General features: G+C 36.7%; 1 protein-coding gene across 3 annotated transcripts in view; it reads right to left on the minus strand.

Moving 5' to 3' along the window:
• Wasf3 (WASP family member 3) overlaps positions 1-24,789 on the minus strand; it is a 145,440-nt gene that overhangs the window by 15,245 nt on the left and 105,406 nt on the right. For all 3 annotated transcript variants that reach the window (XM_047554260.1, XM_047554258.1, XM_047554259.1), the window contains exons 4-6: positions 8,166-8,300; positions 5,693-5,846; positions 1,594-1,711 (exon numbers count right to left, since the gene is read on the minus strand). In XM_047554260.1, coding sequence (XP_047410216.1) covers positions 1,594-1,711; positions 5,693-5,846; positions 8,166-8,300 — 407 coding nt within the window. The remainder of the gene's footprint in view (positions 1-1,593; positions 1,712-5,692; positions 5,847-8,165; positions 8,301-24,789) is intronic.

Consider the following 24,789-nt stretch of genomic DNA (forward strand, 5'->3'; position numbering starts at 1 on the left):
GCATGGTGGTACATGCCTATAATCCCAACAATTTGAGAGGCTGAAATAGGAGGATCACAAGGTCAAAGCCAGCTTCAGCAACTTAGCTGGTGTTGTAACCCAGGTGGGTGACAGTTCTGTTTTCTCCATCACTGCTCACCCAGCATTTAACAAAAATTATTACATTATTAAATAAAAGAATGAGTTAGGAAATTTTTTTATCAGAATTGTGCGTGAGAAATATGGAATGAAACAAAATAACCAATGAAATGATAAATGATTTTGAAGACACAATAATCATACATAGTAGATTATTTCCCTTCAAAAGAAAATGGCCAAAAAATTAAACATTCTTGCCAAAAGAATCACTGAGAAGGGAAACTGCCTTTTAAAAGCATAGGAAGTTTTAAAAGAAGGTACTCTGTTTTGCCCAGTTATTGTCAAAAGGTATAATGATTGAGATAAACACATACTTGTTTCTTTTCATTTATTTTTTGGTTGAATACTTTGAAGAACTCAGTAGTTCTTCTAAGATTTCCCAATTAAATCTTTCTAAGTCATGAGAACAATTTGCTGAAATTGCGTATTCAAATAACTCCCATCTTTTGAAACTTTTTCCAGAGTCCAGTTTTTTCCTTTGCTTTCCTCCCCTTTCCCCTTCACTTCCCTCCCTCCCTCCCTTCTTTGCAGTACTGGGGCTGGAACCCAGGACCTTCACATTCTAGGCAAATACTCTACCAATGAACTATATTCTCAGCTCCACATCTTCCTTTTTTTAAATCCTGTTTTTAAACCTCAAATTCTTCTTTATCCTAAACTCTGACTCCATAACTGGACACATATACCTAAATGGTCCAAAACCCAAAGGCCAACCCACAAAATGCTAAACGTTTCTCCTAAATAATGCACTGCAAAATTTGTCAACAAAACTGGGTGGTCACTTTTAAACACAGGTTACATATAAAAATATTAGCAAGATCTTGTCCTCAAAGAATTACTCTTCCAGGTGGGCTTAGTCTAAGTTCTGGGCCCCAACGGGGCAATTTTCTAAGTAGAAGTCCTTTAATTAAACCTGAGCAAGTATGATTATGCTTCCATGACGGCTTATAAGACAGATGTTTCTCAACATTCTGAAATTGCAATTCTCTTACCTATGGTTACCCCATAAAGAGAAGCTCATTTTCAATAAACATCATCCCTGAACACAGATCAAACATGCTTCCCAATCTACTATGCACATTTTACCAAGGTGTCAACTTGACACTATGGCAAAAAAACATCCTTGTATCTGATAAGGAAGGCTGACTGCTTTATGAAAAAATGAGGGAACAGAAGGAGAGAAGTTATAAAGTATGATTAACAACAAAACTGAAAATTTAGTCACTACTTTTGTTAATGCAAAACCAGTGTTGGAGAATAAATCAGAATTTATTGAAAAACAGTATTACTGTGTTAGATTGAATTGTCAGGATCTTCTTTACCCTCTATAAAAACCCTTAGCACTAAATCAAACATCTCAATCATTTCAATAAAGCATTTACTGATTTACTTACTTCTAAACAAGAATCTGAAATCCACAGTGATATGCATGTTTCCCACAATGGGATTACTTACCTTTTGACGACGTTTTTCTTTCCTTTTGTCTTCTGTGTCCTGTAGCATTTTTTCTTTCCATAGGTCAAAGAAATAGGAAGGATCAGTATAGAACTTCAGCCCATCCTTCTTATCATCTCTATGAATCAATGTATTACAAGTAAGGGGGGAAAAGATTGTTAGATACTTGCATATGCAGGTTAATGTAAATTTACTTTTAACTCATGGCATTGTAATATTTGCAAAGGAAATCTTAACTATACTATACTTTGTTAATTCTCTAAATTTCCTTTTGAAAAAAATTTGAAAATGTACAAACAGCACTTGTTCCAGAATAATGAAAGCACTCTTGCAAAGTTAGAATTAAGTATAGAAAATTGCTCTGCAAAAATCACAATGTGGGCTCATGAATACTAAGTGTTGATATTTTAGGAAATATTTTGTTTATTCCAACAGGGAGTATACACAGAGATGAATGGACTCATACAGATACATTTACGTCTACTCTGGGCTTCAATATTATTAGGATAAAAACTATGAAGTGCTCTGTCCCTTTTTCTCAATCAGGTTTGCCCAATATCTATAAATTCAGTTAACAAAGAAACAAAATTTTCATGGGGTATAATTGTGACTAGGAAAAAAAGCAACATATTACATATTTTCAAAGAAAGTGGCACATGCCTATAATTCCAGCAGCTCAGGAGAGTGAGTCAGGAGGATCTCAAGTTCAAAACCAGCCTCAGCAAAAGTGAAGCACTAAGCAACTCAGTGAGGCCCTGTCTCTAATAAAATACAAAATAGGACTGAGGATGTGGCTCAGTGGTTCAGAGCCCTGAGTTCAATCCCCAGTCCAAAAAAAAAAAAAAACTGTGGTCTAAGGAATATTTCAAGGCCTTATATAAATTACTCACTTATCATGCAACCAAGAACAATGTAGCCAACATGAATTCAAAGTGTAATATAAATAAATAGGAATGTTCAAAAACAACCATGATGAAAGTAAAAAAGCATGTGGCCTGTAGACCTCCCAAGAGGAAGCAGAACATTCATACTTCATATTAGTATTTCAGTAACTCATTTAAGGCATGAAGAAGCAAAATCAGTTAAATGAGTACAGACAGGAAGGAGCTTATGCCCAAGAAAAGAAAGCTAACTCAGGAGGGAAAAAAGGAAAAGGAAAAGGTCTATCCTTAAAGTACCTGCTACGTCATCTCCTGTAAGCTTCTCACCATCAAATGCTAATAAGGTCCATATTCCTGCCATGGCTATTCTAGTCACTGTGTCTGAATATCACTAGCAAACCAGTGCAACTCTTTCTATATATACTTTAACCTTGGATTAGTTAACATCCTTCCTTTCTCTAGTTTCCCAATTTATAAGCAGTCTGCATGATAAAGATTTTATTAGTAACATAGTTGTGAAAAAGCAAATTTGGTTCCCTAAGACACTAAGGTCTTGATTATAGAGGTATAGGAAAAATGAGGAACTTGCTGAAAAGTTAAAGATGTATAAAATGTACATTCTTTCTTTTAAAAATGCAGTTAATACTCTAATGAAGGCAGAAGCTCAATGAAGTAAATAAATGCCAATCCTGACCTAAGACTATAAGCAGATATGTCAAATGTTTATTATCAACTAATTACTATCTCATCATGTGACAGTGACACATTTAAGTTCAAATGCATAATTTTATGTTTTATGTATCCTATTGTTATATGAATGAAAAATAGATTTGGGCTGCCACTGCTATTCTTAAAACACTATTAAAAACTCAAAGACATGTTTTATTTTCCATAAGACTGAATATGCATACATTATATATATTATGTACATTATATAAATCATTTTTATGCAATTAAAAATTTTAAATTGCTACATTTAATCATGATCTTGATTAATTAAATACTACTTGTAGCAGTATTCATTGGGTTTTCTGGGTTATTTCCTTTAACACAGAATTTTTAGGGAGTTTCCTTAATAATACCAGGTAGAATTCTAACAAGCAAGCCATCATGATGTGTTATAAATAGTGAGGTTGCCAGTGCTAAAGCAAACTGAAATTGTCCTGGAAAAAAAATCCATCAAATGAAATCAGTCACAGGTTAAAACACCAGGTGTGATGGTTTAGATATGAGGTGTCCCCCAAAAGTTCATGTGTGAAACAATACAAGAATGTTCAGAGGTAAAATGATTGAGGAGGCATAACCTAATCAGTGGATTAATCCATTGGCAGTAACTCGAGGCAGGTAGGGTGAGACTAGAGGAGATAGGTCACTGGGAGTGTGCCTTTGGGGTTTAAATTTTGTCCTTGGTGAGTAGAGCTCTGTTTCCTGGTTGCCATGTCCCTCCATCATGCCATTCTGCCATTTTGTTCTGCTTCACCCCAGGCCCACAGCTATGGAGTTGACTGACCATGCATTAAACCTCATGAGCCAAAGTAAACTTTCCTCCATTTAAGTTTTTCCTGTTCAGTCTTTTGGTCACAGCAATGCAAAAGCTGACTCATATACCAGGTTTACCATGCTTTTACTTATGTGCTTCACGTACTATTGAAATGTGTGCACTATAACCTCCAGTAAGTATACTTGTTCCATTTTTATGGAACTTTCTTAGGGGGAGCAACTTGCTCATCTCCCATCAGTTGACAGGGGGCTCTTGTATTTGTTTTGAGAGAATCTCTTCTGTCTGCACAGAAAAAAGGGACTCAGTTTCACCTGCCATTTCCTGATGGTGTTTTGATAAAGGGTAGCTCTAAGTCTTGTGGATCCCAGAAAGGACAAGAAAATGAGACTGGGGAAACTCTAGGCACTCCCTGAGGGCCCTGCAGGCAGGAATATCAAGAAGGCAGTCACAGATACGAAGAACTCAGTATTCTCCAAGGCCCTCGTGGGAGCATTAGCTGGCAGCACTGACCCTAGGGCAGTGAGGGCCACTGAATTCCACAATCTGTGCTGGGCAGAGGCTACAGGAGTGAGCTCCAAAGAGGAGAGTGTTATAGCTTGAATCCAGAATGCTCCCCAACAACTCGTGTCTTCAATATAGCAGTATTCAGAGGTGGGGGTTTTTGAGAAATGATTGGATCATGAGGGGTCTGACCACACTAGGGGATTAATCCATTGAAGGCTAAATGAACTTTTGGAACGTGATACTTATTTGGAGGAAGCAGGTCACTGTGGGTTGCCTTAAAAGATTTTTTCTTCTTCCCAGTCCCTTCCTTTCTCTCTCTGCTTCTTGGCAACCATGAACTAAGCAGCTTTCCTCTGTCAGGCCCAAAGAAATGCAACCACTTTATCATGGACTCAAACCTCTGAAACCATGAGCCAAAATAAATCTTTCATCCTCTAAGCTGTTCTTATCAGGTATTTTGGTCACTATGACAAAAATCTGACTAACACAGGGAACAAAGATGGGCAGAGGAAGAAGTCCTGCCACAGGGGGCAGGAGACTAATTTGAGAAAGGGAGATATGACAGGAAGGTGGTGATAGCAGGAATGGGAAGAAAGGGCTGAGGTGATAGGAGGCATGTTTTTAGGCTATCTCTTTATATGAATATTTCGTATTATTTATTTTCTATTCTTTTTCTTAGAAGTTTGATCCTGATAATGAAAACCATTTTAACAATAACTGAATGTTGATTTTGTGACTCTATTTTCACTCTTAAAAACCCTAACACTGTAGTGTACACGTTTCTGAATTAAATAATAAATGTCTCTGCAGTGCTAAAGTGCTGAGGCAGATATTTTTCTGCATTATAAATGAACTGTGCTGCTCCTCTGAACTGACTTTGAACATAAAGAAGAACAATTTAACTACATGTAAAGCCATTACATAAAATGCCTACTCCCACTTAAAATATCCAAGTCTAAGAGTTAAAATCAGAGCTCAAACTTCTCCTGATAAATGATGTGTATCTTGAATTACTAGAACTTTAGTAATCCAGTAGCAGCAACTAATTTCAATGGGCATAGCACTGCAATTACTGCTTTGAAAGTTTGAAAGAATTCTTTCTTAATTCAAATGAGTCATCCAGAATACATCCAGTGCATCAAGGTGTTTCCAACATTGTCTACCTCTCCATTCACCTTGACTAAAAAAGTTCCAGGGATGCTGGAAATCTTACCTGTAAGGTGTCAAGATGTTCAAAGGTGGGGGTTTATCACTCTGGTTGTAAATGTCAGCAACAGGATTAGGAATGCTGTTCTTTGAAACCACCTGCTGATCTTGGACTGTGGAACTTTTGAAAGCTTTTTTCATGTTGATGTCCTGTAGTGACACTGTTTATAGAGAAAAGTCCCCCAAGCTGAATTATATAGAAATATTTTTAACAGTTTAGGAACAAGTATTAATTGACCCACTATCATAAACACCTCCTGGAATAACCAAAGGATGGTGTTTATTGTTCATTTAACACTATGCTTAAAGAAAATGACCATCCCTACCCACTTAGAGGTAACAGTTTTCTCTATGAAATGAGGTCAATTATGGCTTTTCTTCTTCTGTAGAGATCTAATTATTTCATTGAACCTAAATAGTGCAGCTTCAGATTCTTTAACCTTCTCAGAAACCACATGGGAATATAGTTATGAGTATAAAAGACATGTAAGCACACAGATTTTGGTATCCTAGGGGAAAACCTCAAACGGTTAATAGAAATTTAAGTATAATACCTTATACTTGTGCAAAATTTGCACAACTATAAATAACATACTAAGCTTTTACAACACTGATATTAAGGAAAGACAACAAAGGTTTCTTAGCATAAAGTCCTAGAAATTGAGTAGCTTGACTTATGAAATAAAACTATACCAAAAAAAGCCAGAAAATCAGTGCTGGGTATATTTCTTTCTTGTGATTGTACAGCATTTACATTTTATTTGTTCACTCATCTGACCTTGATACAAACTTTCTGAGGAGAGTATACTGGTCCTATTAACCCACCTGCCTGGCCACTGAAACTAATTCAGGTTGTTATGTGACACTTACAACATCTTCTGGCACCCATCCCCAGCTAAAAAGGTAAGCCATATTTCCTAGTTTTCAGTAAAATATCTCTTCCACTCTCATATCCTTACCAAGGAAAATAATAAGGTAAAATCTTAATTGGAAAGGGGTTTTAAAGATATGACACATACTATAAAATGTCATAAGATTTCACCCACAGATTAACCTTTTCTAGAAATAAGTGTATCATAATCATTCCAATTCCAAAAGGCAACATAAAAAGTTAATAAAGTTGAATATTGAAAATCGCCTGTGCTGGGCTGGGGTTGTAGCTCAGTGGTAGAGTGCTTGTCTAGCATGTGTAAGGCACTGGGTTCAATCCTAGCACCACATAAAAATTAGTAAGTAAAATAGAGATATTGTGTCCATCTACTACTAAAAATATTTTTTTTATATAATCACCTGTGCTACCAATTTGAAAAGTGAATAATGGATTTAAGATGTTATGAATTCCTTATCTCAACTGACAAAATAGTCATTTAAATTTTTATTTTTAACTAGCAAATAAAATTTAAGAATCTGATTTAAAAGAGCATGTTTTCAGCTTCCTATTTACTGATGGAAAAGTCAGAACATTCATGATGGATATTAATACTAATTTAATTTGATCTTTGAAAAAGACCTGACATGAGCAAATATATCTTTTTTAAAATGATGAGGGATAAAATTTATAAGTATTTTTTTTAAACACAGCTTATATTTTAACAACACTATTATATATAGTTATAGTAAAAATTTAAATGCTGGGATCATTTTAAACCAAGAAGAGAAATTCTAACTACCATTATATAAAGGTAAAAATAATTTATAACTTGAACATTTTTCTCAAAGTAAATATGAATGGTATTTCTTGCAATTTTTTTAGCAAATCTATTCCAGATAATCTCACTCATTCATTCAAAAAATAGTGACAGTGAAATTTTAAAAATGGAATTGTTGATGGTTTAAATTTTGTTGCAACTGCCACAATTTCAGGAAATATAATCAAAATTATTATCAGTTACCTTATACAGTGTTTACCAATGTTAACATTATTTTAAAACTTAAGCTTAAAGGCCTTCTGTAAAGGCTATTTCTGAGATTAATAACATTTTTAAATTGACATATTCTCCAGGATTATTCATAGGCATCAACCCTAACAAAAGGATTAGGCTGAAGGTTTTTGCTCTTTGGCATCATGTACCTATGACCCTTCCTCTTGGCATGACCTTCCCTGTTGGCTGGATTATCTCTTTGGAGAGATTCTGTTTTAGGCAAGAATATATTTTAAAATAACTACCATTAACCCATATTAGAATTTCTATTACTGAATGTATTTGAAGAAGCCTATAAAACAAATACTGTGATACTATATCTGGGTTTTTTCTTTTCTTTTTTTTTAGCAAATGCATGGTGTATGAGATAAACAAGATATGAATCTTCTCATCACTAATTAACCCAATGTTGTAGGGTTTTCTCACTATTCTTCCAGGAAAAGATGAGATGAAATGTCAACACACTACCCCAAGGAAAAAGCGGTAATTACACTGCAATTAATTACTAACATCTTGTCGACATCACTTCTAGCTCACTGCTTTCATGCAATTACCTACCCTCTTCCACCGTGGAATCCAGCTGGGTAACTTTGACAGCAAGGCGATCAATTCTGTCTTGAAGAGAATTTGCTCTGATGTAGAAGTTGTTAGCCTCATTAAACAACTCACCAAATATGTCTTCAGCATGTTTGCCTGTAGAGGAGAAGAAATGGAGAAAGCCATCTGCTAAGGAGCTGCTGAGCTGCCCCTGAACAGCTACACCAGTGCTTATTAGTGTCAACACCCAGGGTCCTGTGCAAATGGGTATAAAAATGAAGTGTCACATTCCAAGGTCTTGCAACTTTTAAAATGTAGCAGATATTCATATAAACCTGGAAGTTGACGAAAAGTGGCAGTATTCTAAAATAGTCCAGATAATACAGAATCTTCATGGCTACATGAGTGATCACTCAAGTTGTTTCTTGCTAAATATAAGGAAAAAAAATTCTCATTTTGTATGTTTTAAGTATAAATACAATCTCAGGAATTATACTTCCCTTATTCCTCAAGATAATTCAATAAATCATATTGGCCCTTAACTTTACCTCATGCATAATCAGAAACATTAGAAATTTTACATCATGCTTGGCCCTTTTAAAGGGCTCATACTCTCTAAAAATCAGTGTTTTCAATTTTGAGTTAAATTTTTTTCTATATAGTCACCTCTACATTCTTGTGAGTACTAGATATAACTCCCACTTTTCTTAAAATGTATTTAACATCTCTGGAAGATTTAACAAGCAAGATAGCAATCAATATCTACTTACAATGAATTTCCAAGTCCCAACACCTTCCTTTACTCATTCAACAAATATTCAATATCTGCCTATTTCATTCAAGGACTTAACTTCTTGAGATACCTATCATTTCTTTTTATTTTATTTTTCTATAAATTTATTGCTCAAATAAAAACCCAAATGTTCCAGAAGAAAAGCTCACTGGCGCAAGCATAACACTCATGTTTCCATGGTGATTTACAGTTTACAGGGCACTCTCATAGCCGGTTTCCATCCTCACTGCTAGAATCCATCACACTGAACTTCTTAAGAGCAGGAACCTTGTCTTGTCTGTCTGCTCAATGTTGCAGCCCTAGCCCTAAAGCAAGGCCTTCCTGCACACACCTCTTAAAGAGTGAGGCCCAGAGGTTAACAGCGAATTACTGTATTCATTTTCCAGGTGATTAAACTGAGGATCAGAAAAGTAATCTATCCAAATCCCCTGGCTGGTAAGTGGCAAAAATAGATGAAACAAAATCTTATTCCTCTAACTTTTAGTTCTCTGCTTTTATCATTTACCTCACTGAACTTCCTTGGCCATAAAATACAGAACAATATGGTAGATCTTCAAAACATTAAACATAGAATACCCATATGATCCAACAATTTCACTTCTGGGTACATGTCCAAAAGAAGTGAAACAGGGACTTGAGATACTTGCATACTTCAGATCATAGAAGTGTTAGTCAAAACTAAGAGGTGGAAGCAATCCATATGACCACCAAAAGATGAAAGGATAAACTAAGAAATATTATATTCAACATTCAAAAGCAGGAAATTCTGACACATGCTATAATATGGATGAGGCCTGCAATAAGTGAAACAGTAACAAAAAGATAAATACTGTGATTTTACTCATATGAGGTACCTAGAGAAGTTAAATTCTTACAAATAGAAAGCAGAATGGTGCTTGCCAGGGGTTAAGGGAAGAAGGGAATGGAAGCTGTTTAATTGGTACAGAGTTTCAATTCTTCCACAAAATAAAAAAAGTTCTGGAGATCTACTGTACAATTTGAACATTCCCACAGTATTGAAGTATATACCTATTATCACTATTAAAAATGAAAATTAAAAAAGCTTTAGAAGAAAAATCATAAAAATTAAGGATTCTACACTGAAATAAACTTCTCTTGCTGTCTTTACTCTGTACTGTTAACAACCTCTTTCTCTAAGTCTTCTGCAGTAAAGATTCCCCAGCGTCACTTATTTTGGTTTTTATTTATTCATTTTTTAATATGGAGTCAAGGATCAAATCCAGTGCCTCACACATGCTATTCAAGTGCTCTACCACTGAGCCACAACTCCAGTCCTTTTCTTGTTTTTTGATAGTTGCCACCCTAATCAGCATGAGAGGGATTTCAGTTATTTTTAAGATGTCTGAGATCACAGCAGATTTGTAAGAAAAGAGAAAGCAGGTGAAGTTGCTTAGATTTTGGGCTGCCACTGAGTGCACTGTAATGTTAGTGATTATTTTAATAAAGAGAGTGAAGGAGGTTGACAAGTGGGGGCTTGCACAAAGGGCACAGATATAGTGGGAGGAAGCAGACGGGTTTAGGGACTGCAAGTAGTTTGGTCTGGCGGAACCAATATCAGACAGAAATTTGGTCAGAGGACTTGCCAGATGATACTGAGTGGCTTACATTCTATCCAAGTCCCTTTCCCCATTCTTTTTGACTGTGCTTCAGTGGCATTTTTGCCCTACTGCTCTATGAAACAGTTCTCCCGCCTACAAAGGCCACTTTCTTTTTAAGTCAAGGGCCAGCTTTGGGCCTTATCCATCTGGCCCATGGTTGCCATGTCCCCCTGGCCAGGTCTGCTCACTTGCCTGCCTCACACCTACTCCTACCTGTTGGCTCCTCCTCAGCTCCTCTGCTGCTTCCTCCCCTGCCCAAACTAAAAACTTCATATGAGCCCAGGGTTCAAGGTCTTGGGGTTTTTATTTTATTTAATAGAAGTTCTATTTGCTACTCAGCAAAAGACAAAAAGCTGACTATTTGTGCTTCTAAGCCTAGTGTTCCAATATCTCCAAGAACTTTGCTTTTAAAAACTACTGACAAAAATAGATCTCCATGTTAAATATTTCAATGTCCTCCCTTTCCTGTCAACATTCACTTGGGCATCTAATCCAGTCTAATGGCTTTGAATACTCCCTCAGTGCTTATGACTCCTCACTTCTATTTTAGGGTGCCCTCTTCCCCTGAAATCCACTCATATATTGCACTCTATTGAACAACATCACCTGAGTGTCTAATGAACAACTCAAACTTCATGTTCCAGAACAGGATTCCTCATTTCCCCTCCTAAGCTTGCTTCTTTCATAATCTTCTGTGCTTGAAAAATAACAACTGCATCCTTCCTGCCACAGTCTTAGGGGTCATCCTTGACTCATCTTGTTCTCTCCCATCTGTTGACTTCCCAGCAAACCTGACCCCAAGTACCCTTTTGCAGAACAGACTCAGAGCCTGACCATTCTTACCTCCCTGAATCCCAGCCTGGTTTAAGTCATACTCACCTCTTCCCTGGATTTCCCTTACTGTCAAGGAATTCAACCCCCCCATTGTTAACCCAGACACATACCCTGCTTCAGAACATTTCTCATAGAGCAGCACGGTCATCTTATCAACTTTAAGTCAGATCCTGGTTCTTTTCTGCATTCTCAAGTCCCTTCTCTTCCTTGCCATCTTACTTAGACTGAAAGTCAAAGACCATGAAATGACATACAGTTCTCCATGATCTGCTCCACTTAACACTCCCATACTGTCTCTCCCTCGCACATTCCATTCCCGTACACTGGCTTCCCCGCTGCTTCTCAGACGTGCCAAGTGTACACCTCCTCCCCAGGCCTTTGCATTTCCTATTCCTTCTGCCTGGGTCATTTCTGTTTGGCTCGCTCACTTCATCCAGCTCTATGTCCAAATGTCACCTTCTATGTGAGACTTTAGCAACCCTAACTAATTGCCTCACTTCACCACACATGTAACCACACACCCTTCCTCATCTCCTCACTGGTGGAGTTTTCTCTTTAGCACTTATCCCCATGCAATAAAGTATGATACTTTTAAGTGTTGTCACAACCTATCATCTGTCTCCCCCACTAAAACATGATCTAGAAAGACAAGTACTCTCCTCCGTTCTGTGTACTACTCTATCAATTGACCGTGTGGCTACAGCACACCTAGATTGTAGCAGGTTCTCAGAAAATATTTTGGAAAGTATGAATAAAAATGCATTAACTGAGTCATCCCCTGGTTAACTTAAAATCAACCCTTCAGGATGCAGACTGGGTTCTGAAAGAATAGAGGCCCTCTCTGTTTTCTCACAATACCCTAAGCCTACCTCAACCCCACAACTCTCCTAACTCTAGACTTTATTTCCCTAAGCTCTCTGAGGACATCAGCTAAGCTTCTGACCTCTATATTGCTTGTGCTGAGCCACTGCTCAGCAACTGTCTGTGGGCTAAACCAGTGTATTCTTGTTAACAAGTACACTGCCAGCAAATGTTCTCTGCTCCAAGTTTGGAAAATGCTGAGTTAAACAGATTAAATATGTTTCCATCCTTTAGGGCTTCTCAAAATCTTTAATAGGCTGATATGTGCTGGGTATCTGCAAGAAGAGCAGCTAGCATACCATGCTTGCAAAGTGACCAGGCTTGGAAATACCTAATCACATCTTTCATAACTGCTGTTTTATGACACTCACTTGGGAAATGCTGGGTGACTTGCAGATGAGTACCATGTTCCAAATGTTTCATATTCAGTGTATTTGTTCTTTATTTCTGAATGTGTGACACAGTCAAATGAAACCCATTTTTGTTTTCCTATGTGACCATTCATAGTTCATTACATATTTTATATAAATATACACATATATATTCCAGTGCAATTTCAAAATCTCCTATCCTTTCCCCTTTAGCTACACAGAAGACTAACTTAGAGGGACAGCATATATCCCTAAGAAATGGGAGTATATGCCAATCTCCAGCAAAAGTTACAGCAGCACTCACAAAGCATTGTGACTACTGTTGAGAATAACTCTCTATACTCTCTGCTAGATGCTACATAAGCAGAAAAAGATAAATAACATGTGCCCTCTACTATCAATGCTTAATTCTATTTGAAAAGCAAGCCACTAATACTAGAGTGTCACTTGGAAGTTCTCAATTTATAGAAAGACACAGAAATTAAATACTTGTATAACTAATATTTTGCCAGCTGCTAAAAGTTGACAAGTGACTAAGAGGAAGGAAATGGAAGGAGCTACATTTTCTGATGAATAAGAATAAAATGTTGTAATTATAGTCTTCAGTTTTGCAAACAGCAACAGATTTGAAAAGCAGAATTCTCCTCACTCTTTCAATGGCAAGTCCATTAATAGTTAAACTAAAATAATTCTGGATTGAATTAGCAACTACACTAAGGGAAGTATAATTTATTCATTCTTTACTGGCAAAGGTTCCAATTATGGACTTGTTCATACCATATGAACTTGTTTCCAAGTATGTCAGCATGAGAAGTATACCTCCAAATTACCACAGCATAAAAATTATGCATGGATTTTCAAAAATATTCTAAGCATTTTATAAGAAGGTAATGAATATTGGTTATTAAGCATATTAAGTTATTCAGCAAACATTCACCAAGCACACACGGTGTGAGAGGCATTGTCTCAGTGGACTGTAGAAACACAGCAGTGAACACAGTCAAAGCCTCATGAAGCACATTTTATGGTTAGGGAAACAGACAATTAAAACGTAATAGTTGATAACGAATGCTATGAAGAAAACAAAAGACAAATGACAGGCAAAAGACAGAAATGTGCTTGGTGTGTGTGAGTAATATCAAGGAGGCCAATGTGGCTGAAGGCCAGTGAGTGGTGGGGAAGAGAAATAAATGCCCTTTCCTTTGAGGGGTGGGTGACTAGAATGGGAGCAGAGAGATCAGCTGGGAGAATCCTGATAAGCAGGTGAGAGGTGATGATAACTTAGACTAGAATAGTAGTAGCAAGGCAGGGATCAGGTGTACAGATTGGCAAATATTTTGAATATAACTGATTATTGTTATATATAACAATATATAACTGTTATTGAATTGGATATCTGGTATGAGAGACCGAAGAGTTAATCCAAAAGCAACTGGAAGAGTAGAGTGCTCACTTGCAAAGACAGAGGGGGTGGGGAAAAAGAGAGGAAAAAAAATCATAAATTTAGTTTTAGACAAGTTGAGTTTGAGATGTCCAATAGAAATCCAAATGATGATATCAAACAGGTAGTTGTGTATGTGAATTTGAAGTCCTGGGGAGAGATCAGAAATGAACACATACTTTTGGACGTCATAGCGTTTAGATGGTATTTCAAGCCATGACACTGAAAGAGCTTGCCTAGTGAATGGGAACAGACAGAGAGGAATTTCAACATGGAGGGGTTGGGAAGATCAACAAAGGAAACTAAAAAAAGAACAGTTGTAAGGTAGAAGAAACACCAAAGTGAGGTAGTCCAGAAGCCAGATGAAAAACATCTCTTCAAAGGCAGGACATTATCAACAATCCAATGCTACTAACAAATTAAGTCACAGGATTGCAACTGATCACTCGAGTTAGCAACATGGAAGGCACTGATAACATGTTGACAAGTACAGATTCTAAAGAGTGGGAAGGATAAAACTTTAACTGGGACAAAAGACAACGAGGAAAGCAGAGGTAGTGGAAAAATAAATAGTTCTTTGAAGGACTCTTGCTGTGAAAGAGGACAATCTGTGGTAAGCTGGGAGACTGCCCTACAAGTTATATTTGATAGGAAAAGATGTACTTATATGGGGTGGGGGGAAGATGTAGAGAAGAAAGAACGTAAATGAACGTAAATGTAGTCCTGGAGTAAGCACTAGGGTGTGGGCTCCAGTGTTCAAGTGAAAGAGATGGTTTGGATAGAAGTATGAACAATTATCATTTTAAAGAAGGGCGAGCAGGATACACTGGTACACACTGGCCTCACAGTGGGATGATATATGAGAAGGCAGATGTCTAGTTTTCCTGATTGTTTTTATTTTACCAATAAAATAAGCAGCATAGTCATCAGAGTCGGGAGGTACAAAGAATAAAGAGAAGACATGAAATAGGCACTCTGATAAGAACACCAAAACAAACAAATAAATTATACCAGCATTGTTGAGCAAAACAGGGCTCACACAAAGAAAGTGCATATGATTTTAGACCTTTCTTTTCTAATATAAGCATTTAAAGCTACACATTTCCCTTTAAATATTTCTTTAAATCTCACAAACACACTGATATTTTGTGTTTATTATCACTAGAAATAGTATCTAATTTCTATTTTCAATTCTTCTTTGAACCAGTAAATGAAAGATACTGCTTGATTTTCCAATATTTGAGAATTATCTAAAATTATTATTATTATTCCATTATCACATTCTGTATACTAATCTTTTTAAACTTATTATTTTATGGCCTAGCATATGTTGATATTGGTGAAGTTCCAAGGGAAATTAAAAGAATGTGTATTCCACAGTTTGGGAGTTTAGTATATACAGATCAACTAAGTTAGATTGGTTGGTGGTATTCAAACCTTCTACATTCTTAATATTTTTATTTATTTATTTATTTGTTTGTTTGTTTATTTTTGGTCTACACGCTCTTTCAATTACTGAGGGTTTCTTATTAAAATTTCCAACTAGAATTTTGGGTTTGTCTAGTTCTTCCCTTAGTTCTGTTTATTTTTATTCCATGTACCTATGGAGTCCTCTTATTAGACATATACATTTAAGACTGTTCGATGTTTAGTATTTCTGATTTTTATTGTGCCAAAATGCCCTTCATCTCTTTTACAGTCTATCTTATCATAGCCAAACCAGTTTTCTTATGCTTTATATTTGCATGGTATATTTTTCTCATAATTTTCCTTAAGTCTGTGTATTTATCCTTAAAATATATATATTTTAGTCTTGCTGTTTTATTTAGCCTGGTAATCTCTGCCTTTTAAGAGGAGTGTCAAAAATGTTCCTATTTAAAGAAATTACCAATATTGCTGGATTTAATTCTATCACCTGGGTATTTGTTTTCTATTTGTCCCCTGCTCCTTTCCTGCTGCCTTCTGGGATTCCATTTTATTTTAGGATTCTATTTTATCTCTTCTACATGTTATTTTTAATAGTTACTGGAAATTACAATATACGTCCTTCACTCATCACAATCAACTTTCAAATAATACAGTATTAACAAACAATTTAAAATACAAGAGTATATAATTCAATCTGCTCCCTGGTACCCTCAGAGCTCTTACTGTCACTTATTTTATTGTCATACAGATTATGAACTCCACAAATTTCAAGCAATAGACTTTTATACATATAATAGATGTACATTTTAATAATCTTTTAATTTTATTTCCATATTTACTTTTTTGTTTTTCTGGTACTGGGGATTGAACCCAGGGGTACTTCACCTCTGAGCCACATACCCAGCCTTTTTTATCGTTTATTTAGAGACAGGGTACCACTGAGTTGCTTAGGGCCTTGCTAAGTTGCTGAGGCTGGCTTTGAACTCAGGATCCTCCTGCCTCAGCCTCCCAAGTAACTGGCATTACAGGCATGCACCACCACACCCAGCTCCATATTTACATTTTTTGGTAATCTTTATTCCTTCTGGCATTTCCATCTGGTATTATTTCCCTTTGGTCTACAATTTTTAAAACTTTTTTTTGTAGTGAAGGTCTACTAGAAGACTAATTTTTTCAGATTTTGTGTAAGTAAAATATGTCATCATTTTCTTTGCATTTTCAAAGGATATTTCATTGGCTAGAGAATTGGAACTTTTTTTCCCCTTTAAGACTTTATCCATTGTTTTCTGGTCTCAACTATTTCTAACAAGAAATCAGATGTCATACTTAACACTGTTTCCTCCTGTTTTAGTCAGTTTTTTTGCTGCTGTAACTAAAAGACCCAATCAAAACAACTTAAGAAGAGGAAAATTTTATATGGGGCTCATGATTTCAGAGGCCTCAAATCTCAGACAGCAGCCTCCATTCCTTGGGGCTAGAGTTGAGGCAAAACACCATGATGAAAGAGTATAGTGGAGGGAAGCAGTTCACATGATGATCAGGAAGCAAAGAGAGAGGTCTCCACTTGCCAAATACAAATATATACCCCAGCGCCACACCCCAATTCCCACCTCCTTCAGTCACACTCTACCACTTCAGTTACCACTCAGTTAATCTCTTAACAGGAGAGTAATTCACTCTCATGCACTGTCTCATATGTGAGCTTTTGGGGGACACCTCATATCCAAACCATAACACCTCCCTATATGTAACAGAAATTTTTCCTCTTGCTCCTTTTAATATTTTTACCTTTGTTCTATGTTACTATAATGTGTTTTTCTATAATTTATAAATTCTTGAAATAGAAAAAGTACAAATAACATAACCACAGTGATCTCCAGGACTCAAAGTTCAAGTTTGGCTGACTCTCTGATCACGCAGAATTAAAATTTGCTTTATTGAAAATCATACAGGGAAAGGAAAAGTTAAAAGTAAACTAATAATTATTTCTATAATGCCTCCAATAAAGTATTTCTAATATTTCAGGTTAAATGGCAAGTCATTAGAGTGTCTGACTCCCCTATCATCCTGCCTTCTGTAAGGATAGGGGAGCTCTTCTTACACTGGCTCCAATTCTATTGCTGATGGGTCTTTTAACTTACATAGGATGAGAATCACTAATCTGAAAATCTGAAATGCTCCCAAAACTGAAATTTTTTGAATACCATGATGTCACACATGAAAAAGTCCACACCTGACCTCATGTCATAATTGTGCAAACACATTAAAAATACCTGTATAAAGTACCTGCAGGTTATGTATATATAAAACATAAATGAAATTCATGTTTATATTTGGTCCTATTCCCAGGTTACCTCATTATGTATAAACAGATATTAAAAAATCTGAAATCTGAAAACTTTTGGATTCCCAGTATTTCAGATAAGGAGAACTCAACCTACAGTGTCCTAAATACATAGTATGTCCTCCTTCCTTTCAGTAACCTTCCATCTTTATTCATGAGAAATACCAAAACTTATCAAAGTCTAAAGCATTAAAACTTCAAAAAATCTTGTGGTTCTTACAGTAAGTTTCTGTGCAGATATACCATTAACTTAATGCTTAAACTTAGGCTTAACCTGTACAGAAATATATTTGTGATCTAATTCCTTTAACTTTTATAAACTGTGTTTTATCCTCTTCTTTCCCTCACAAAAATTCTGTTTGGATAAAAACATCCAAGAAATCTGTTCAGTGCATGCCTTCAAAATATTTAAACTTCTGTTCTCAGTAATACTGCACTCAGTGCAATTAGCACAGATCCAAATTTCAGATCCAATTACATAAAGCAAATGCTTGAGAGTGCAAGACTATGAAATCAAAGTACAAACCCTTAAGAAATATGAATGCGGCAATCCTAGATGGCGGACTAGAGGGAGGCTGCGTCCTTGTTGCTCCGTAACTCCGGTTTCAAGCAGAGGATATCTGTTTCGTGGTGAGGCAGTTTTTGCTGCTTATTGATCCCCTGCTGTTTACCCCACTTGTCTACTGTGATCACCTGCAGTCTGCCAGCATATCGATGCCTTTTTGAGTGCAGACTGCTCACTGTCAGGCGCCTATCATCCGCCATTTGCCTGCCTCTTGCCTGTCCATCTCCTGCCTTACACCTACCCATCACCCACTGCACGAGGTTCACCTCCCAATTGTCTGACAACAGCAAACTGATCGCCAACCGCCAGTGGAGCGCCAGCTGCCTGCTGTTGCCTGGAAGTTCACTGTCACAGTACCTGCAGGTTTGATTACACGTGGCTGCCGCCATTTTGAGACAACAGCCAGGCCCCGTAGGACCCCTGGCCAGACTGACTGGGCCCCATCTCCAGGATCCCTCAGCCTGACGGATCACTCCCTGCCTCCGAGGGGCCTCACATAAACTGACTGCTCCCTGCCACCAGGACCCCCAGACTGACAGACTGCACCCTATCACCAGGACCCCAGACCGACTGACTGCACCTGGCCTCCAGGATCCCACAACCACACCAAACATACCCGACCTCCAGGACCCCTGCCTGACCAACCACATCCTGCCTCCGGGACCTCCAGCCAATCACGTCCACACCCCAAGCTGCAGCTCCCCATTTGCCAACACATTTGGAAGCCGGAGTGGCCATCTTGGATAATCCTGGAAGCCGTAGCTCTGATATTTAGGTGGGACAAATCCCATCTTGAGACGTCTGCTGGAGACCTGAAGCTCACTGTCAGGTACCTCTCATGCATCAGGCTACTGAAGACTGGGAGGTTTGAATACTATATGACTGTTACAGTGTAGATTTTCCTTTTTCTCCTTAATAAACAATTTTAAGTTTTTATTTCTTTACTTTTCTTGCTCTCTTTTCCTTTTGTATACCTGTTCCCTCAGAGTCTCTTTCTCCCGTTTTGCATGCTAACATCCAATTTCTTTTGATTATACTCTCACCCTTTCTATTATCTACAACTTCTGTATATTCTTTTCTCATCCCATTAACAGCTACATCCTACATCCCTCTGCATCCTCTTTGTCCTCCATTAGAAACTGCAGACCTTATTGCAAATCTGTTTGCTATACTGAAGATAATATTTGAACTCATTCTGTTTATTATGACAATATTGTTATCATCCTGATAGGAGATATTTGGTTGAGGATTGCATAGTATCTGAATTGGGCACTGCTAATACTGATCTCCCCTTAAAGAAAAGGTTTTGGAAACCTATAGGGCCACTATAAGCCTAAAGGGGGGAATCTGCAATACCCAACATCTGCGCTGCTAGAGGGGAAGATATATTAACAACATGAAAAAACAAGGGAAGAAAATGATCCAAACAAATCTAGATTCTATATTCATAGAATCCAATGACAGTATGTTAGAAGAAATATCAGAAAATGACTTCAGATTATACATGATTAAGATGATTCGTGAAGCAAAGGATGAGATAAGAGAGCAAATGCAGGCAATGAATGATAATACCAATAAGCAGTTGAAAGAGCAACTGCAGGAAGCAAAAGATCATTTCAAAAAAGAGATAGAAATTCTCAAAAAAAAAAAAGAAACCAAACAGAAATCCTTGAAATGAAGGAAACAATAAACCAAATAAAAAACTCACTGGAAAGCATCACCAAAAGATGACCACTTGGAAGACAGAACCTCAGATAATGAAGACAAAATATTTAATCTTGAAAATAAAGTTGCCCAAACAGAGAAGGTAAGAAATCATGAACAGAATCTCCAAGAACTATGGAACATCATGAAAACACCAAATTTAAGAATTATTGGGATTGAGGAAGGCACAGAGATACAAACCAAAGGAATGAACAACCTAGTCAATGAAATAATATCAGAAAATTTCCCAAACCTGAAGATTGAAATGGAAAATCAAATACAAGAGGCTTACAGAACACCAAATGCACAAAATCAAAACAGATACACACCAAGGCACATTATAATGAAAATGCCTAACATTCAAAATAAAAATAGGATTTTGAAGGCCGCAAGAGAAAAGCATCAGATTACATAAAGGGGGAAACCAATATGGATAGCAGCAGACTTAACCCAGACTCTAAAAGCTAGAAGGGCCTGGAACAAATATTTCAAGCTCTGAAAGAACATGGTTGCCAACCAAGAATCCTATACCCAGTAAAACTAACTTCAGATTTGAAGATGAAATAAAATCCTTCCATGAGAAACAAAAGTTAAAAGAATTTACAAATAGAAAGACTGCGCTACAGAATGTTCTCAACAAAATATTCCATGAGGAGGAAATGAAAAACAACAATGGAGGTCAGCAAAGGTAGGAACTACCTTAAAGAAAAACCCACTCAAAGGAGAAATCAAGCCAAGTTAAAAACCAAAAATAAGCCCAAATGACTGGGAATACAAATCATATCTCATTAATAACCCTGAACATTAATGGCCTAAACTCATCAATCAAAAGACACAGACTGGCAGAATGGATTAAAAAGAAAGACCCAACAATATGCTGCCTGCAAGAGACTCATCTCATAAAGAAAGACATCCACAAACTAAAGGTGAAAGGATGGGAAAAAACCTACCACACACATGAACTCAGTAAAAAAGCAGGGGTTTCTATCCTTATATCAGATAAAGTGGACTTCAAGCCAAAGTTAGTCAGAAGGGATAAAGAAGGACATTTCATACTACTTAAGGGAACCATAAATGAGGAAGACATAATGATAGTAAATATTTATGCCCCAAACAATGGTGCATCCCTGTACATCAAACAAATCCTTCTCAATTTCAGGAATCACATAGACCACAACACAATAATTCTGGGTGACTTTAATGCACCGCTGTCACCACTAGATAGATCTTCCAAACAGAAACCAACCAAAGAAACCATAGAACTCAATAACACAATCAATAACATAGACTTAATAGACATATTTAGAATATTCCATCCATCAATGAGCGGATTCATTTTCTTCTCAGCAGCACATGGAACCTTCTCGAAAATAGACCATATACTATGCCACAAAGCAGCCCTTAGGAAATGCAAAAAAATAGAGATACTGCCTTGTGTTCTATCAGATCATAATGGACTGAGAATAGAAATCAATGACAAAATAAAAAACAAAAATTACTCCAACACCTGGAGACTAAATAATATGCTACTGAATGAAACAAGGATAACAAAAAACATCAGGGAGGAGAGAAAAAAATTCTCAGAGGTCAATGAGAACGATACAACATATCAAAATCTCTGGGACACTATGAAAGCGGTACTAAGAGGAAAATTCATTGCATGGAGCGCATTCCAGAAAAGAATGAAAAGTCAACAACTAAATGACCTAACATTACAGCTCAAAGCCCTAGAAAAAAGAATAACAGAATAACAGAAAAAGTAGTAGAAGACAGGAAATAATTAAAATCAGAGCTGAAATCGATGAAATTGAAACAAAAGAAACAATTCAAAAAATTGACAAAACAAAAAGCTGGTCCTTTGAGAAAGTAAACAAAATAGACAAATCCTTAGCCACACTAACAAAGAGAAGGAGAGAGAAAACTCAAATTACTAAAATTCGTGATGAAAAAGGAAATATCGTGACAGACACCACTGAGATACAGAACATAATGAGAAGCTACTTTGAAAATCTGTATTCCAACAAAATAGAAACTACTGAAGACATTGACAAATTGACATATGCTCCTCCCAAACTGAACCAGGAGGACATACACAATTTAAACAGATCAATATCAAGCAATGAAATAGAAGAAGCCATTAAAAATCTACCATCCAAGAAAAGTCCAGGACCAGACGGATTCTCAGCTGAGTTCTACAAGACCATCAAAGAAGAACTCATTCCAATACTTCTCAAAGTATTCCAGGAAATAGAAAAGGAATGGTCCCCTACCAAACTCATTCTATGAAGCTAATATCACCCTCATACCCAAACCAGGCAAAGACACATCAAGGAAAGAAAATTTTAGACCAATATCCCTGATGAATATAGATGCAAAGATCCTTAACAAAATATTGGCAAACTGTATCCAAAAACATATTAAGAAAATTATGCACCATGATCAAGTGGGGTTCATCCCTGTAATGCAAGGATGGTTTAACATCCGTAAATCAATAAACATAATCCATCATGTCAATAGACTGAAGGATAAGAATCATATGGGTATTTCAAATGACACAGAAAAAGCATTCAACAAAATACAACACCACTTCATGCTCAAAACACTAGAAAAAATAGGGATAGTAGGAACACACATGAACATTGTAAAGGCTATTTATGCTAAGCCCATGGCCAACATCATTCTTAACAGAGAAAAACTAAAACCATTCCCTTTAAAAACAGGATCAAGACAGGGATGTCCTCTTTCACCACTTTTATTCAACATTGTCTTCGAAACTCTAGCCAGAACAATTAGACAGACTAAAGAAATTAAAGGGATACGAATAGGAAAAGAGGAACTTAAGTTGTCACTATTTGCTGATGACATGATTCTATATTTAGAGGATCCAAAAAACTCCTCCAGAAAACTTTTAGGCCTCATCAATGAATTCAGCAAAATAGCAGGCTATAAAATCAACATGCATAAATCTAAAGCATTTTTATACACAAGTGTTGAAACATCTGAAAGGGAAATGAGGAGAACAACTCCATTTGCAATAGTCTCAAAAAAAAAAAATAAAATACTTGGGAATCAATCTAACCAAAGAGGTAAAAGATCTCTAAAATGAAAACTACAAAACATAGAAAAAAGAAATTGAGGAAGACCTGAGAAGATGGAAAGATCTCTCATGTTCATGGATAGGCAGAATTAATATTGTCAAAATGGCCATAAGTGACCAAAAGTGCTATACAGATTCAATGTAATTCCATTTAAAATCCCAATGATGTACCTTACAAAAATAGAGCAAGTAATCATGAAATTCATCTGGAAGAATAAGAAACCCAGAATAGCTAAAGCAATCCTTAGCAGGAAGAGTGAAATAGGGGGTATCGCAATACCAAAACTTCAACTATACTACAAAGCAATAGTAACAAAAACAGCATGGTACTGGCACCAAAATAGACAGGTAGATCAATGGTACAGAATAGAGGACATGGACACAAACCCAAATAAATACAATTTTCTCATACTAGACAAAGGGGCCAAAAATATGCAAAGGAGAAAAGATAGCCTCTTCAACAAATGGTGCTGGGAAAACTGGAAATCCATATGCAGCAGAATGAAACTAAAACCCTAACTCTCATGCTGCACAAAACTCGACTTACAATGGATCAAGGACCTTGGAACCAGACCAGAGACCTTGCATCTTATAGAAGAAAAAGTAGGTCCGAATCTTCAACATGTCGGCTTAGGATCAAACTTCCTTAACAGGACTCCCATAGCACAAGAAATAAAAGCAAGTCTGAAAAATTGGGATAGAGTCAAACTAAAAAGCTTTCTCTCAGCAAAGGAAACTATCAGCAATGCGAAGAGAGAACCTCCAGAGTGGGAGAAAATCTTTGCCACTCATACTTCAGATAAAGCACTAATTTCCAGAATATATAAAGAACTCAAAAAACTCTACACCAAGAATACAAATAATCCAATCAACAAATGGGCTAAGGATATGAACAGACACTTTACAGAAGAAGATCTACAAGCAATCAACAGATATATGAAAAAATGTTCAACATCTCTAGTAATAAGAGAAATGCAAATCAAAACTACCCTAAGATTCCATCTCACCCCAATTAGAATGACGATTATCAAGAACACAAGCAACAATAGGTGTTGGTGAGGATGTGGGGAAAAAGGTACACTCATACATTGCTGGTGGGGTTGCAAATTAATGCAGCCACTCTGGAAAGCAGTGTGGAGATTCCTCAGAAAGATTGGAATGGAACCACCATTTGACCCAGCTATCCCACTCCTTGGCCTATACCCAAAGGACTTAAAATCAGCATATTACAGAGATACAGCCACATCAATGTTCATTGCTGCTCAATTCACAATAGCCAGATTGTGGAACCAACCTAGATGTCCTTCAATTGATGAATGGATAAAGAAACTGTGGTATATATATATATATATATATATATATATATACAATGGAATATTATTCAGCTATAAAGAATAATAAAATTATGGCATTTGCAGGCAAATGGATGAAACTGGAGAATATCATGCTAAGTGAGATAAGCCAATCGCAAAAAACCAAAGGACAATTGATCTCACTGATAAGCGGATGATGACACATAATGGGGTCGGAGGGGGGCAATAATGGAAGAAGGAAGGACTGTATAGAAGGATAAGAGGGGTGGGAGGGG

This window comes from Sciurus carolinensis, chromosome 5, assembly GCF_902686445.1.
Source record: "Sciurus carolinensis chromosome 5, mSciCar1.2, whole genome shotgun sequence".
Taxonomy (NCBI): domain Eukaryota; kingdom Metazoa; phylum Chordata; class Mammalia; order Rodentia; family Sciuridae; genus Sciurus; species Sciurus carolinensis.